The following is a 16,244-nucleotide window of genomic DNA, read 5'->3' as shown; positions in this document are numbered from 1 at the left end:
TGGTCTCAAGGGTGTTACATATTCGATGTGGGCACCCTGTTTCATAGGGGATATGGTGCGGGTGGGGATTATGTTAGGAATTATGGGGAATCACGGGAAGGAATTCTGTTTTGTGGGTTTGTGCCAAACTAACATGACCCGGTGCTTTTGGGTAGGTCTGGATTATTTGCGTCTTCTTGCGCACGAATAACATTGTCCACGGGCACCTATATGAACAGCAAGAAGTAGCTCCCTGAACTATGGCGCAATAAGTAGAACTTTCGGCTAAAGCGTAATGGTTAAGGTCAGGTGGCGTTGGGTGCACTGTAGCGCCAGTTTCTCAAAAATCTTGCTGGTGCTACTAAATATATCTAAAACAAATTATAGAATGAAGGCCTCTTCAAGCTTAGGGAACAGAAAAAAAAGTTATCTGTGATCAAGAAAAAAAAATAACGCTTGCTTTATGGCGAACAGCCTGCAAGAAATGAAGCTCGACAAATGAAATGACAGCCTTGAAGCATATTTCAATATCTAACTTCAAGAAGGTAGAATAACAACATTGCCCAAAGCATTGTTAGGCGGTGGCGCAATAATGAACCACATGACCGACCCATCTCTCCATCGTTCACTCCATGCCTACCTACTACATGATAGCGTGCTATACCGTCGCTAGTTCCATTCGTATGGTTCTGCGTTGCTTCAGGTGTTACTGAACATCAGCGTTCCACGGTCCTTGTTTATTTGCACGACGCTCCCGTGGCTGGTCATCTGGGACTCAACCGCACGTACGATCGAGTACGGCGCCGGTTTTCTTGGCCTGGACCTTATCGCTACCTACGGCGCTAAGTCAATGCGCACGACGCCTGCGAATGCCTGAAACGGCCGCCCACAGCACCTCCCGGTTTTTTTCAGCTGTTCTTTCGTGTGGGAATGGACTTCCTTGGACCTATTCCTACCCCCACATCCGGAAACAAGTGGATAGTCGTAGCTCCTGATTACATAACGCGGTTCGCGATTATTCGTGCAATGCCAAGCAGTTGTGCCACGGAAGTTGCCGACTTTGTCCAACAGGATATCATTCTGCACCACGGTGCTCCACACGGTGCTCCACACCGACAGGGGCGGCCGCTTCTTGTCCAAAGTTATCGACGAGATTCTTCGCTCCTGCTCAACCCAGCATCTCACGAAGACTTTACGGGGAAGCAAGAAGCAAGATGAAGGCTAGTTTATGTGGCGAGAATCTATCTCTAGGGAGACGTTAGCTCTCGAGTCTCAGCCGGGCACCAAGCCTCGTCTTCCTCTTCTTTTTATTCTATATGGCCAGACATGATGGCCAATCACCTCGATTCGCCATGGCCTACACAGCAATCGCCTCTGTGCGTAGCCACGCTGTACAGGCAAATCTCCTTGTAACAGTATATGTAGTATCCGGGGGTTTCAGTTTCGGTTTTGATGTCGGTGTTTCTACCACCAGGGGGATAACATGTGACGTCAGTCAGTGTATATATGTGACGCGACCGGAATAAAGGACCTCTTTGGCTTGACTCTTCATCTCGTGCGCACGTCTCTTGCTTCGCCCCTGCGGGACCGTCGCCGACGCGACAGTATACAATGGCGCAGTCGACTCCTGAACCATCGAAAATGTAACTCCCCACATCTCTTTAATAACATGTAAGCCGCCGTACTGGTCGCAAGTGTTTTGTTTGCGCATGTCGGCTGAAATGTTCAGTCAAGTTCGGTAGAGCGTTAGGCCTATACGCAGTAGACCGCATCGGGACGAAAACTGCGGCCAGCATCACAGTCACGAAATCGGTGGGCATCGAGTTTCAAGCAGCAAATGCATCAAGAAAAATGTCAAGGTGAAGCCATACTGCAAAACATCGACAAGTTGCAACAGCTATTTCAAGGGAGCAAACAAAGGTAGCGCCCCGCCATTCAGTAATTTGTGAGCTCTCCTTCCTCGACCATACGCAACATGGCTGACATAGCCGCGAAGCCACCTCCATTTTTGCCGGGCCCGGGGAGGCCGGCCATTCCACGACGCGAGTGGCACCGCTCGTTCGCAACATACCTTATCGCAGCAGGCTGCGAAAATTTCACTCCGCAACGCAAAGCAGCACTCTTGAAGACCTTTTTGGGAAAAAAAGCGGGTAGAATTGCGCACATGGTTGAGTCAGCCAGACCGGCGGGCGCAAGCACCGGCAACGACTACGAATATCTCGTTCAGGGCCCCGCGCCTCGTTTCGACGGCTCTACTTCACAGCGGGCCAACCGCATACAGTTTCGAAGTCTACGTCAAGCAGAAACGGAATCAGCAATTGGCTTGGCGCGGCGTGTCCAATACGCGAATCGACAGTGCAACTTCGGCTCCGACGAAGCCTCCTCATTCGTCAAGTTTCAGTCAGATAATTGCCTAGGAAGTACGCTCAATCGCAAGTTACAAACAAACGCCGTGTTTTCCGTCGTGAATTATTTGGGCTGCGCCGAACTTCGCTGGTCATCCTTCTTCACGGAGTGGAAGGGCACTGAATTTTTATTTGTTATCGCAAACACCAATCCACAGTTTGTTTATTATTAAAGGAGCACTTGTGCTCTCGGTTGCTAACATATTGCCTCAAGTAGGCACCAGGTTAATTTTTCATTGAACAATGCAGACATGCATGAGCCATTCCAGCAATTCTAGTATTTTGGAACAGTCTTGCCAACATATACTTCGCGTTACAGCGTCCTTCCTCCGTTCTTTTCGGCCGAGTTGAATGAATCGAGTAAAAGAGATACAAACATATTGACGAAAAGACAGACAGAAAGACAGACCCAGACGGGCAGACGGACGGACAGAGACGGACGGATGGACGAACCGACGGACAGACAGACAGACAGACCAAAATGTTCACGTTAGGTACCCTCTCCCCTGAATAGAAAGAATATTGTCCTAAAGGACATCAAGCCTAAAAATTATGTTTTTGTACAATATTAATATCTACTTCGGAGGGCCCAGCCACCCTTTGTGCGTAATGTGCCCCCAGAAGATTGCCCCGTCCGCTGCCGTACCATTTCGTAGGTGTGGTTCTCGTAGTTTCCTTCGGCTTGGAGTAGTCCATAGAAGGAGTCGAATCCACGATACGTGGGCGTGTACTCCTTTTTGAAGTAGCCAAGGTGCCACTGAAAGATTAGACGTAACACCACACATGTGATGCTGCACGGTAGGCCTAGAAAACAAGGTCGTCGACACGCACAAACAAGTAAGCATGGAGTTTGTTCTTGTTACTTGCTGTCATATGCCTAAAAAGAATAAGTCCTCTTAAAGCACATAAAAATAAATAATTTGCGTGCAGTCCCCAGTTCAAACTGTGTAACCTCCCCCATGCAACCGCAAGCAAAGACTGCCCTAAGAGACTCATACCTGCACCCCCCGTCTCCAAGCCTCGCCCCACCCACTATAGACAAACCACCCCTCCAGCATCGGACATCGACCCCCGACAGGTGAGCTGGTCAGCTGTTGTCTCGCGCTCCCCCACTGCTCAATCCTTCCCTCCTCTCCCCACGCCACCTGCACCAGCCTCTCAAACCACACTTCCCCCGGCCCCGCCCGCAATAGAACAACTTCTAGCCGAAATAAAAGAGCAAAACGCCGCCATGCTCCAGCGTATTGAAGCGCTCGAAAACGCTAACCGCCTCTCTCAACAAGCCCCGAAAATGCTACCGCCCCCAGATACTGCCTCCCTACCCCCACCCCCACCCTTCCTTTCTGACGTACCAGCCGACGCCCTCATTGACGAAAAGATTCGTACGCAAATCATGCCGCTTGTCGAAAAACAGATCACCGATGCCTTGGCTGCTCTCAACAAAACCATTACCGACACTGCGCAGACTCTCCTTCGGCTCACTGACTCCCTCACCCAGCGCATGACCGCCCTAGAACAGGCTAGCACATCCAACCTTACCCAGGCTATTCTGCAGCGCCTTGACGCCCTCGAAGGTGACAGGACTCCTCAATCGAAGAAGCCGAAGATATCTCAGCATCCCGATGCCCAGATAGCCGCCGCCATCCCACTCCCGTCCGATGATGACTGACCCCTCCGAGATTACCATCTATCAATGGAATTGCCGGTCATATAACAGCAAAAAAGCCCAGCTCGATCATTACATATGCCAATCTCCCCCAGACGTTATTGCCCTCCAGGAAACCGATACGCCAACCCCAACGCTTCGTGGTTTCGAATGTTTCACCCAGGATCCCTCTCATCGCACAGCAGTGTTCGTCTCTAAAAAGTTCACGGCGCAGCAGCATGATATTCCTTCATCCATTAACCACACTTTCGTCGAGATTCTCCCAACTCACCCGGGTCAACACAGCCTCTTTATCCTCAACGTGTACAGTCCTCCGCAACACCCGCTTAAGGATATCGACCCCCTCCTCCTGATGGCTACACAAAAAGCCGGCTCTAACCCTCTTCTCCTGCTTGGGGATTTCAACGCCCCTCACCACTCATGGGGTTATAACCAAGCCACAAGAAAAGGCACTGCCCTCCTTCACGCAACGCAGCACCACGCACTCACGCTGTGCAACGACGTAGCCCTCCCGACCCGTATAGGGAACAGTGTTTCACGCGACACCAACCCAGACCTGGCTTTCACTCGAAATGCCCCTCACCTAGAGTGGCAGAGACTACCGGATACTTTGGGGAGTGACCATCACATTCTGGCGCTCACTATTCGCTGCCTTCCCCTCAAGCGTAAAATCGGTCACGCTACGCTCACCGATTGGTCCTCGTTACGCAAGGATCCCACCTCCCTGCCAGATGACATCACGGACCTCGAAGAATGGACATCGCAGCTTCTGTCCCTGGTTCAGAAGCACACAAAAGTTATCCCCCTCACTACAGCCAATCCCTCTGTGGACGCCCATCTCGCACATTTGTGGGCAGCCCGACGAGGCTTAGTAAACCGCTGGAAGACGCGCAGGCACAATCGCTCGCTAAAGCGCCGCATCGCTCAAGTCACCCAGCGTGCCTCGGAATACGCTCGAACCCTTCAAACCCAAAATTGGCGCTCATTCTGCGACGAGCTTCAGGGTACGCTTAGCACAAAACGTGCGTATTCTGAGACATCTGCTGGGCTCAAAACACTCCAAGACTGCCACGTATCACCACATTCAACGTGTGATTCATAACTACCCCCATCCCCCTGCCCACCTTCTAGACACCCTACGCACGAAGGTTTTTGGTCCCCCGCAAACCCCGCCACCTCCTCCATCTGACGACTACATGGGTACACCGAACCCTGCGCTTGATGCCCCCTTCTCGATTCAAGAATTGAAGCAGGCCCTCACCCGCATCACGCGCAATACCACCCCTGGAAAAGATCGAGTAACCAACAAGACCTTGCGAAATCTCGATGAAGACTCCCTCAACTCCCTCCTTGCCCTCTTCAACAAGCACTGGGCAGCCGGCACCCTTCCTCCTCAGTGGCGCCACGCCGACATCACCCTCATCCCGAAACCACACAAACTAATCTCCGTTGACAACCTTCGCCCTATTTCCCTCACATCATGCCTGGGTAAACTCTTCGAGCACCTCGTTCACTCCCGACTTACGGCATTCCTGGAGGACAATGACCTCTATCATCATACTATGTTTGGATTTCGAGCACACCTGTCTACCCAAGATGTGCTTTTACAACTTAAAGAGCAAATTATCGAAAACCTAAGCAAAACGCACCCCAGTTCTATACTTGCATTAGATGTACAAGGAGCATTTGACAATGTCACGCATGCCGCAATACTCCAAGGACTGCAAACAACCAATTGCGGGGAGGCCACATACAACTTCGTCCGGGCCTTTCTCAAGAACCGCACCGAAACGCTTCGTATTGGCCCCCTCCAGTCTGACCCTTTCCCGACTCCGCCGAAAGGAACACCACAGGGTTCTGTAATCTCTCCGCTCCTTTTTAACATAGCCCTTCTTCAACTCCCAGCCCAGCTTTCTGCCATCCACAACCTTCAGCACGCTTTCTATGCGGATGACCTCACGTTCTGGACTAACGCAGGATCCCCAGGAGATCAACAAGACATTCTCCAGCAAGCCGTTGATTGCACACTCGGGTACCTGCAGCAGCGTGGTCTGACATGTGCACCACATAAATCCGCACTCCTCGTTCTTCGAGCCCGCACCCGAGGCCGTCCCCCAAACCCCACTCCGGACCCGTCAGTCACGATCGATTCTACGCCCGTTCCCCAAGTGTCCTCACTCCGTATACTTGGTGTGACGTTCCACGCAGATGGCTCTGGGGCGGCGATTCTCCCACAACTTCATGTCACAGTCACCCAGCTCACACATCTCATCAGAAAAATCTGCACCCAGCGCCATGGCCTAAAAGAACCACACACCTGCCGTCTTGTTCAAGCCCTACTGATCAGCCGCATTACATATGGTACTCCCTACGTCAACCTCAAACCAAAGGAACATGCCAAATTAGACGCCCTAATTAGGAAATCATACAAAATCGCCCTCTGCCTCCCTGCCTTCACGTCTACTGTCCGCCTTCGGCAATTAGGTATCCACAATTCCCTTTCTGAGCTCCTCGAAGCACAGCGGGTCCAGCAACTCACTCGCCTTGCCCTCACCCCTACGGGTCGCACGGTACTGCATAAACTAGGCTACCCCACTCCTCTTCCTTTAGACACCCCCCAGAGTATCCCTCCATCACTCCGCGCTCACATCTTCGTGTCTTCCATCCCCAAACACATGCACCCTTCCTTCAATCAAGGCAGAAGACAGGCCCGCGTCACCCGCCTCCGGGCCGAATACCACAACAAACCGGACACCCGATACACGGACGTCGTTCCGTATACATCCCGCCCTGCTCACGAACTGGTTGTCGTCGACTCCAAATCTGTCAATGTTACCTCCCTTAGCATTCTCCACGCAAGCACCACGACGGCTGAAGAGACAGCCATCGCTCTAGCAGCGACCACGGCTTCCTCTAACTACGTGGCAATCCTCACAGATTCGCAACAGGCTTGCCGCAACTACTGTACAGGCCGCATCTCTCCCTCAGCGCTGAAGATACTATCATCAATCAAGGATCCACCCCACATCCAGATTGTATGGACACCAGGCCATTCTTCCCTCGAGGGAAACGAGGCGGCACACGCCGCTGCCCGCGCTCTTACATTCCGGGTGTTTTCGTCGACGGAAGAGGACCTTTCCGAACCCTCCATCTATCCCCGGTCCCTCCCCGATACACTGAAATCCTATATCATTATCGCCAACTGCGGCTTCAATACCCTCCTCCTCACCCATCCCTCAGCCACAGGCGGCTCGCATTTGGCGTCGACTGCAGACCAACACATTCTACAACACCACGATACTCCACCACATATCTCCCTCCACTTACCCCTACAACTTCCCTTCTTGCTCCGTCCAAAACACTACCTACCACCTAGTTTGGGAATGCCCCTACGCGCCAAACCCCCTCCGTTCCCCATCCCCTGAGCAGTGGGAGCGCGAGCTGGCCAGCTCACGGTGCGAGGACCAAGAACGCCTCATCACTCGCGCCCAAGCAGCTGCGCTAGCTCGCGGCTATCTGGACTGAGAAAGCCACCCACTTTTATGCTCATTAAATGTTTTCCAATCCAATCCAATTTGCGTGCAGCCCTATAAATTGTTCTTTCGAACGGCGAGAGTGAAACGCTACTTGTAGCCGATTAAAAAAACGCAGATATTGAGAAAGCTGTCTAGTAATGCGGAGAATTTTTATGCCCCTTGTCTACATTGTAAGTTTTTAACAATAAGGTTTGGCAATGAGTAGCCAAATACGTTGGCTCATTTTGGTGTTTATAGGTTTTGTTTTGTTCCTTTTCTCTAATAATGAATATTTACAAAATTATAGCGATTAAATGCCTTTAGTTTGCTAATTACGTATTTTTCCGAAGATTCAAGGTGTAGTGCAGGGTTGGCCCGTTCTTGATATTTTTTACATTCGTATTTTCAACGGTCTTCACCAGGCTTTGCTTGTTTAGAATTCGTTAGTTTTTCTTTTTTGAATATATATATATAAGGTGCACATTTTGGATTCCGTCAGGTCATTTTGGTAATTTTTTTTATTTTTATTGTTTGTATGTTTTGGTGTTTCAAAATTTTGTTCGACCAATTATTTACATTTACGCTATTATAACGATTGCATGCGTTACTTCGCCAAATATCCGTTTCTGTGAAAATACAGGCCGTTGCATGGTCCCGGCTGGGTGGGTACTCGGCAATAACTGCTACGCATTCAAAATGACCGCGTATATATCTGCCTCTTTTGCTGGAAATTTCAGTTCGGATCAATTCGTTTCAAAGTGGCCGCCTTAGGGCAGCTTGCGGCATCTAGCGAGTCGCCCGCGAGTCAGCGCCGAACCTCGTGCATAGCGCCGTTTTTGCTGTACCTCCGGCAAAAATTATTTCTGTGGACGCGCTATGGAGCTTCTGGTGTTCTCTCTCCCCCCCCCCCCCCCTTCCCCTCGGAACAGTTTCGTCCATCATAAATTTGGAACGCCGTGTTCGGCGAAACGTCGACGTTGAGTAGTGTCTCGTCAATTTAGTCATCCCTGCCTTCGATTTTTAAGATCCTGCAACACTTTTTTTTACTCAAAGTAAGCAATGGCAGCCGTCGTCATTCCCGGCTCGGTGTAATGGGGTCAGTTTCAGGCACAGCTGGTGAGCACGATAGTTTCAGAGAAATGAGCCTGTAGTAACTGTTTCGTGTTAAAACATCGAGGTGTGCCGGGTGAGTTTAGTTGTGAACTAACAACGCAAACTCCCATTGTGGGAATTGTGAAAGCAATTCGGACAAGCAACGGTGGGCTTAACAACACACGTACCCACGCGCGCCCTGTGGACTAGCTTTTCCTGTGACCAAACAAAAAAGCCGATAACACATGCTTGAGGGGGGTGGGTGGGGTGAAGTTTTGATAGGCAAAACATGATGTACGGGGAGGGGGTGCACCTGCTCTCGATGACACCTGGGTGCGCATCGGCAGTTGCTCGCCAAGAGAAATGAAAGAAAATTTAGTGGGAATGGCACGAAGATCAAAACATCGTAGCTAATGAGTCGCCCCGGTGTGTAAATTATTCACTGTTACCTCCAGAGCTACACAAACGGCGCAACTTAAGCTGTGAGCGCACTGATATTAGCAGTTTTTATCATAATATCAAACTTCGACCAATACACATATATACTGGAAACACGGTGCGAATTCAATGTTCATGTTTGTGATATAGCCCTTTATGTAGTGAGTGAACCGAGAGTAAATCACCCCTTACCTTTCCTACCAAGTGCGTCTCATAGCCTATCTCCTTCAGGTATCGCGGCATGATTTCCACTTCCAGTGGCAATCCCCAAGGTTCTGCTCCCTGGATCACAGAGTTCTGCAAGCCTGCACATGACAACAAGTGCAAGCAAATAAAAACAAAATTGGCACATCCCTGCAACAAACATCAGTACGACTACGCAGTTGTGCAGGCATTACAGTGAATTTTAGTAAAGTATGAAATGCGTGTTTCAGCGTTAAAGATAGTGAAGCGGGGCGCTCTGAGTAAAGGCGGACGCATTTATCCGTCCCCTCGAGTCACGGACCTGGAGTGGCGTAAAAAACGTGATCACGGCACCAATCGTTCGCACCTTACGTAGACATATGCGCACTGGCACCCACACAGAACACGTATCTGTTAAGCACAGGATGTCGAACCGGTATTTTTTCGGGTTCGGTTCTGGTTCGGGTTCTTAAGCCTTTCAGGATCGGTTCCGGGTTCGGTTCCGGAGCACCATTCTGTTGCGGCCGCCCGAACAGGTTCAAACGGGTTCGGAAAGAAAGCTTGAGATTTGTTTTTCTGCTATTTTTTTTTTTTTTTTGCGCTGGGTTTTCGTTTGTCGGCCACGTCGGTATAAAAACAGTCATAACGTAAGTTTTTTTTTTTGTGTGTGGAAATGTTTTGTTTTGGCCAACTTAAAGAGACGGTACAACACTTTTTCCAACTTTGTTTTAAAATCTTGAATGCTTTCAGAACGTAGTCAACCATCAAATACAGTGCATATATTAGGGGGTCACCAAGTACTTCAAGCAAGCATTACTGCTCTATGCCCATCAGATAACTTCAAAATTTGCTCAAAATATTTTTTTCTCCTTGCCGGTCTTCGCGTTCTTCGACTTCTGGAATTGCGTCATTACAGTGGTGTAGCGGCTGTTTTCCGGCTTTCCACAAGTTGCAGCAAAGAACGCATGTGATAACCACTTTAAGAAGACAGTCACAAAATCAAAGCAGAAATGAAGGCGTATTCGCTGCGACGAGCAAATGACGCAGTCTCCCTCCGTGCTGGCAATAGCTATAACTTTCGCAGAGCTTCCAGACGGGAAGGAAGGAGTGAAAGCGTTTATGGAAAGTGTTCCACACTCACTTTAACCGTTCAATTCCCTGCACCATGTTTTCTATGGGAGGTCGAAATATAAGGTTCTCATGGACACTTAAGGCTGTGAATGTCTGTGAATAAGAAAGTATTACTCTTTATGGCCGCAATTATTTTTTAAAAATTCGGTTAGTTCATTTTTATAATTTCAGTTAATTTGATTATTGGATGAAGGGTGAAGGCCCTTCTTTTTAACCCCCGGGCCGTGGCTCGTGTATCTACGACATGTCGAGAGTGGTGGACCAGCGTTGAACCCTCAACGGTCCCCTCATTTCCTATTCTGATTTGCTCCATGCATAGCGATAGCCTCTGTTCTGGCAGTCTTGGTGCCATAGGGAGCTTAAGAGGGTTCCACGCTGATCGCCCACTCTCGACATGTCGTACCCACTCGAGTCAGGGCCCGGGGGTTAAAATTACGCCCATCTTCCCGCGAGGGAACCCTGGTGTGATGCGACGCATCGGGGGGTTCTATTGGTGTTTCCGTTGGGTTGATTCTCTAAATCGGGTGAAACGTGTTGTGACGCGAAGTCGAACGAGAGCGAGCGCTGACTGAACCGCCGCAGCGCGCTACCCGCTTCATATTCACAGCGCCTGAAGGAGAGGAGACAGCGGAGGAGAGACGCGCATGCCCGCACTTGCACGACGGGAGCGGAGCGAAGCGAGCGAAGCGCGCGCACGCAGCTGTTGTTTATGATAATGAGACGGAGTGAGAGTGTTGCGGGCAGCTGTCGGAGAGAAGAGCGGAGGAGAGTCGCGCATGCGCAGGTGGCGTGCGGACGCCGCCGACGCCGACGCAGGAGGGACATGCCTCAGAGCAAGAGATGCGTCGCATCTAAAAAGAAGGTCACCTTCACCCCGAGTAGTCCGAGTGGCGCTGGCTACCACCCCCAAGTGCAGGAAACAAAAAATACCTTAACATAAATACCCGAGAAAGTGGTGGGGAAACAGCCCCGCCGGTAGCGTAGTGGTTATCGCACCAGACCGGTATTCGGGAGGTCGTGAGTTCGGATGCCACCCGGCGGGCATTCTTTCACCACTTTCTTTCTGACTCAAAAAATTCATCTGTTTCTATGAACTACCACATTCTCCCCTTTGCTTTCCGAGGTTTTATATATATATATATATATATATATATATATATATATATATATATATATATATATATATATATATATATATATATATATATATATATATATGAGTATATTATGTGTGTGTTTATTATTTATTTCCTGATTTGGATGGTCCACCAACCGGGTTGAACTTTCTGCCTCAGTGCACTCTGCACATTAAGGATGAAGAATACGCAAAAGAGGAAGGCGCAAGTGGAGCGAATTAACCAAAAACAGTGATGGCACTAAGGGCCGCATTCCGAGCCTTTCCTTCACTCCTGGCGTTTCCTCGACTTGGTTGAGGGGAGAATACCTCGATGTCTTTACCTGCGAAAATCGCTTTTAAGGATATCCTTGACTGCAAGCTCGAGTGAAGGAGGGATTCAGAATACTGGGGTAAGTGACCAACAGCTTGCTCACAGGAACAACGTAGGGAAGTACCAATATAAAGCGTGTTTTTTTTACTACTACGAAAGACAGTGCTAAACTTGAAAACAATAAAACCAGGGCTGCGATAGCATATGCATGCATACGATGGCACATATGCACGTACATACATGCACCTTAGTAAGTATGCAACAAAAAAATAGGGACAGATGAAGTTCGCACATACGTACTACCGAAGATTGCCGCTCATCATGCGCAGGCCTGTTCAAGTTTTATAGTTTTTCAATGAACGCTTGAATGAAACTATGTCGTCAGAAGAATTGCCTCCCCGCCAAGATGAGGTAATGGGAGGCCACATAATCAAAGTCAAGCTACGCCACAAATGCGAGATGCAGGGTGGACGTACCTGTGCGGATGGGGTACAGTCCCGAAAGCAGCGCGGCCCGCGACGGTGTGCACACCGGCTGCGTGTAGTAGTTGTTCAGAATAATCCCATCCGCGGCCAGGGTATCCATGTTGGGCGTCGGAATCTGTGCCGAGCCGTGGAAGCTCACGTCGTCCCAACCCTGAGAAGACATCAGCCGTTCACGTGACATGCGATCGGATGACAACAATAAAAAGACACGTATAAGCGACCGGCGGGGCAATGTTTCCAGTATAATCAAATTGGCCTTGTGTTCTATATGCGAGGGATCTTCCCTCCGACATTGCTCTTACAAATCAAACGTCGTACACAAAACTTCCGCGTTGGATCACAAGTCATACGGACCTTTTTACTAACCCTGGAGAAGAACGAGGCGGAGCTTCGGTTTTGACAGAGCCGCAGGCCAGTCTCGCCTGTTCGGCATCCGGACCCCAAAGTCATTATCTCAGACACACCGTTGATTGGGACCGAATAAGGGTCCTTTATTCTTATCGGATTCGCGCTACTTTGTTGCTAATCAGAAGTTTCTGGTGGCGCATGTTTCACTTTATTTCCTGAGTGATGAAAAACGAGCTAAGAAGGCTGGTTAAGCCATCCACGAATACATGAGTGAGCGGTGACCTCTGCTGCTGTTATATAGTTGCCAAACCTTTCATTTCAATAAATTCCTGGATAAAACTAAGTGTGTCTTAAAACGAAATTGCTCTTTCTACAAAACAATTCGAATTAGTGCTCCTTTATAGCTCTGTAAAGAGCCCCCCCGTAAAAGAACCAAGGTGCTTACCAGATCATCGGCAATGATGATAACTATGTTCGGTGGTTGCTTCTTGGAGAGTGACTGGATGATCTGGCACATTTCCAAGAGCAGCACGAGCAACGGCAGGACCCTTTCCTGTTCGAGCAGGCCCCGGAGACGCATGGCACTCCTAAATCAGGTAATAATAGCAGGGAATTCAGGTTAGTAAACAGCGACATAATTATAGGACAATACAGGAATTATAGTAGACCTACTTTATGCGTGCGGGTAGGTGTATGTGTGAGTTTGGGCACATATTCTGTTGCCTACTAGACAGACTCAACAAAAGTGCCGTGGTGAATGTTAGCTTTGCTTTACTGCTTTCTAGCATACACTGCAGGCGAACAAAAAAATAGTAGCAACGAACTTGTGGCTTCGTGTCTGCATATGTTTTTCGACTAACTTGTTCCTGTTTGATAAAGTTACCACCTGTGAATAGCAGATAAAGAGGCAAGAGATGTTTTGGAAGTGAGATCGCAACATGGATCTGGAAGCAAATAAGTGGGGAGTATTTTGAATGCCAAGCGTCTACGGTGTAAAACCAAAGGACAGCCCTGCCCTGGCTAAGACAAACTGCTTCCCGAGTCAACGAATGGAAAAATCCGATAATACTGTTAGTGCACGCTACAGGGTCGTGCGCAGAATGTGTTAGCGGTGCTCTTTTACTGTATTAATTTTAAAATTCATGATATTGCCCTGCTACTACCTTCAAGGCATTTCACTGTCTTCCAATAATAGCACCTGTGTTCATTCGCAGTGCATACACCAGCTTTTGAGAGTCCTGATATAGAAAGGATTGAAAAGCGACCGGGGTTTGGTGCCCCGTTGTCAAAGAGGGTGTACCTACAAATCATCAAACATTTTTTGTTATCTATTCGACACAGACATCAGTGATATTCGCACCAGAATTCTTACTTACGTTAAGCAGTCCGTAGTGGAGCAGGTGGGTATGCTTATCGAGCGTGTAGTCGTCTAGAATGGGAAATAGGGCCCCTGCCGTTTTCTGTTTAGTGCATTTTGTATATTTTATCTTCAGACTGAAACTGTGAGAGTGCAGCACGAAATATGTCCGTTCTGGCCAACTTCCCTTCCCCAACACATGCCGCGCTTAACGTGCTTACTGTGAAGGACAATGATATAGGGCTGCGCTCGGCGAAATAAGAGCACTACCGGCGCGCTCCCACGCGCGCTTTCCAGCCGGAAATATTTTTATGCCCCAGAATGAAAACACCTGCAGTGTGTCCTTGCAAAGCAGCTATATGCTGGTATATCCGCAAGAGAAGATCCTGGCTTGGGCAGCCGTACGAAGATAGCAGTAGGGGTGTGGGTTATTGCGTGTGTGGCGGAAGTACAGTCCACTCTTGTTAATACGAAGTCCACGGGGACTGCAAGAAACTTCGAATTAACCGAACTTCTAATTAAACAAAGAGCTCAATAACAGCATTGTCAGTAGTCCGCAACACGTCTCTCTAGGTTCCGTTCAGAAACTTGACTCTATAGTCCAAAAGTCGAGTGTACGATACAGTTTGCCATGGTAGTTGAGACTTATCCCTAAAATCGAATCCTGAAGTGTATACTATACAGAGTGCTCACACAGCGCTGTGCGCAACGACACAAAAGAGGGTTGAGCACCTGGCCTCACGCTTTGTCAACTGCGCACTGCCTCAGGTGTGATGGCGCCGACGTCAGTGCAGAATATGGCGCTGTTTTCGCGCTTGCAAATTTTGAATTTTATCGGGAAAGGAGGGTCACCTAGATGCTTCTTATTCAAAATAACTCCCAATTACCCGACGTTATGGGTTTTCACTTCGAATTGTGGAGCGATTTCTTCCATTGGGTTGCACGTAAAATTGTCGAAACCAGCACATCACTCCCAATTAACCGAAAATTCCAATTACACAACTTCGAATTATCGAGAGCCGACTGTAGTGACGTCCGACTGCCATGAGCAGGTTGTGAGGCTGGGTGGCTGTAGCGTTTCATAGTTAGTGATTTCGTTGTGCGTTTTCGGATAGAATCGAAAGTTATCAACAAGACAGCCGAGAGTCGAGTCCCTGCCCGTGGATACGGTCAACCTGATCTGAGTAACCGCTGAAAAACTCGGAGTACACAGCACGGCGGAGGAGCTCATTGAGGCTAACCTAGTGAACCAACACTTCCCAATAGTTCTTCCGACCCGCCGCGGTGGCTCATTGGCTTAGGCGTTGCACTGCTGAGCACGAGGTCGCGGGTTCGATTCCCGGCCGCTGCGGCCACTTTTCTGATGGAGGCAAAGAGCAAAAATGCCTGTGTGTACGAGATTTCGGCGCACGTTAAAGATCCCTAGGTGGTCAAAATTAATCAGGAGCCCTCCACTACGGCGCATCTCATCGGCTGCGTCGCGTCGGCGTGTTAAACCCCACAATCAAATGAATCCAATACTTCTTCCGTGCTCACCTTATCAAAAAGAAAGAAATAACAACTAAAGTGCAGAACAATACTTGCTCCAGACTAGCTGCGGCATATTTATGGCCCATTAGAATTAAACAAGGTTTAATACTAAACGTGCTGTTTTAAAAGAAAAGCCTATTAGTAGGCTTAAAAATACAGAAGCTTCGGACAGAAGGTTTGCAGGACAAAAGCGTGGCCACCATTTGATGAAAAAAAAAAGGGGGGGGGGAAATAAAAAACGAAAGCACCCTAAACTGGTGAACAGCGTGGTGGGCAGCGTGGAAAATAGGAAATATGCGGAAAAATGTATAACGTTGCATATTTTGACGTCGCCTACATTCTACACGTTCTAGAAAACAAATAGCTTCGTCTAACTATCCCAAGAGCAGTACGCCAACTGCTTGCTCACCGAGGGTGCGATATCCGGCGAGAACAAGTTCACCGTATCAAGGATGTACCGATAACAATTAGACAAAACATACTTGTGACTTTCATGCATACCAAGACGCACTTGAAGCTTCGTCATGCAAGGTGATGCATCAATGCGCAAACAAAAGACATAATCTATAGATCCAAGATCCAAGCCCCTTACCATGGACATGGATGCTGCGCATTGAATGAAATATTTTCCCTTTTGTTTCTGAATTTTATGAAAAGCTGTGGGCGT

The 16,244-nt window shown here is 48.8% G+C and overlaps 1 protein-coding gene across 1 annotated transcript in view; it reads right to left on the bottom strand.

The window, feature by feature from the left end:
- The window catches only part of LOC144170217 (arylsulfatase B-like), a 38,453-nt gene extending 24,173 nt beyond the window's left edge, over positions 1 to 14,280 (bottom strand). Inside the window, exons 1-5 of the mRNA XM_077699867.1 lie at positions 14,067 to 14,280; positions 13,136 to 13,277; positions 12,334 to 12,493; positions 9,288 to 9,400; positions 3,031 to 3,141 (exon numbers count right to left, since the gene is read on the bottom strand). Of these exons, the coding sequence (XP_077555993.1) occupies positions 3,031 to 3,141; positions 9,288 to 9,400; positions 12,334 to 12,493; positions 13,136 to 13,270 (519 nt within the window). The 5' untranslated portion in view covers positions 13,271 to 13,277; positions 14,067 to 14,280. The remainder of the gene's footprint in view (positions 1 to 3,030; positions 3,142 to 9,287; positions 9,401 to 12,333; positions 12,494 to 13,135; positions 13,278 to 14,066) is intronic.
- Positions 14,281 to 16,244: the final 1,964 nt, after the last annotated feature.

This window comes from Haemaphysalis longicornis, unplaced genomic scaffold, assembly GCF_048455015.1.
Source record: "Haemaphysalis longicornis isolate Haplotype H1 unplaced genomic scaffold, Haemaphysalis longicornis Haplotype H1 scaffold_2, whole genome shotgun sequence".
In the NCBI taxonomy this organism is placed as follows: Eukaryota; Metazoa; Arthropoda; class Arachnida; order Ixodida; family Ixodidae; genus Haemaphysalis; species Haemaphysalis longicornis.
Note: the sequence above shows the minus strand (reverse complement) of the source record. Positions and strands in the feature narration are given on the sequence as shown.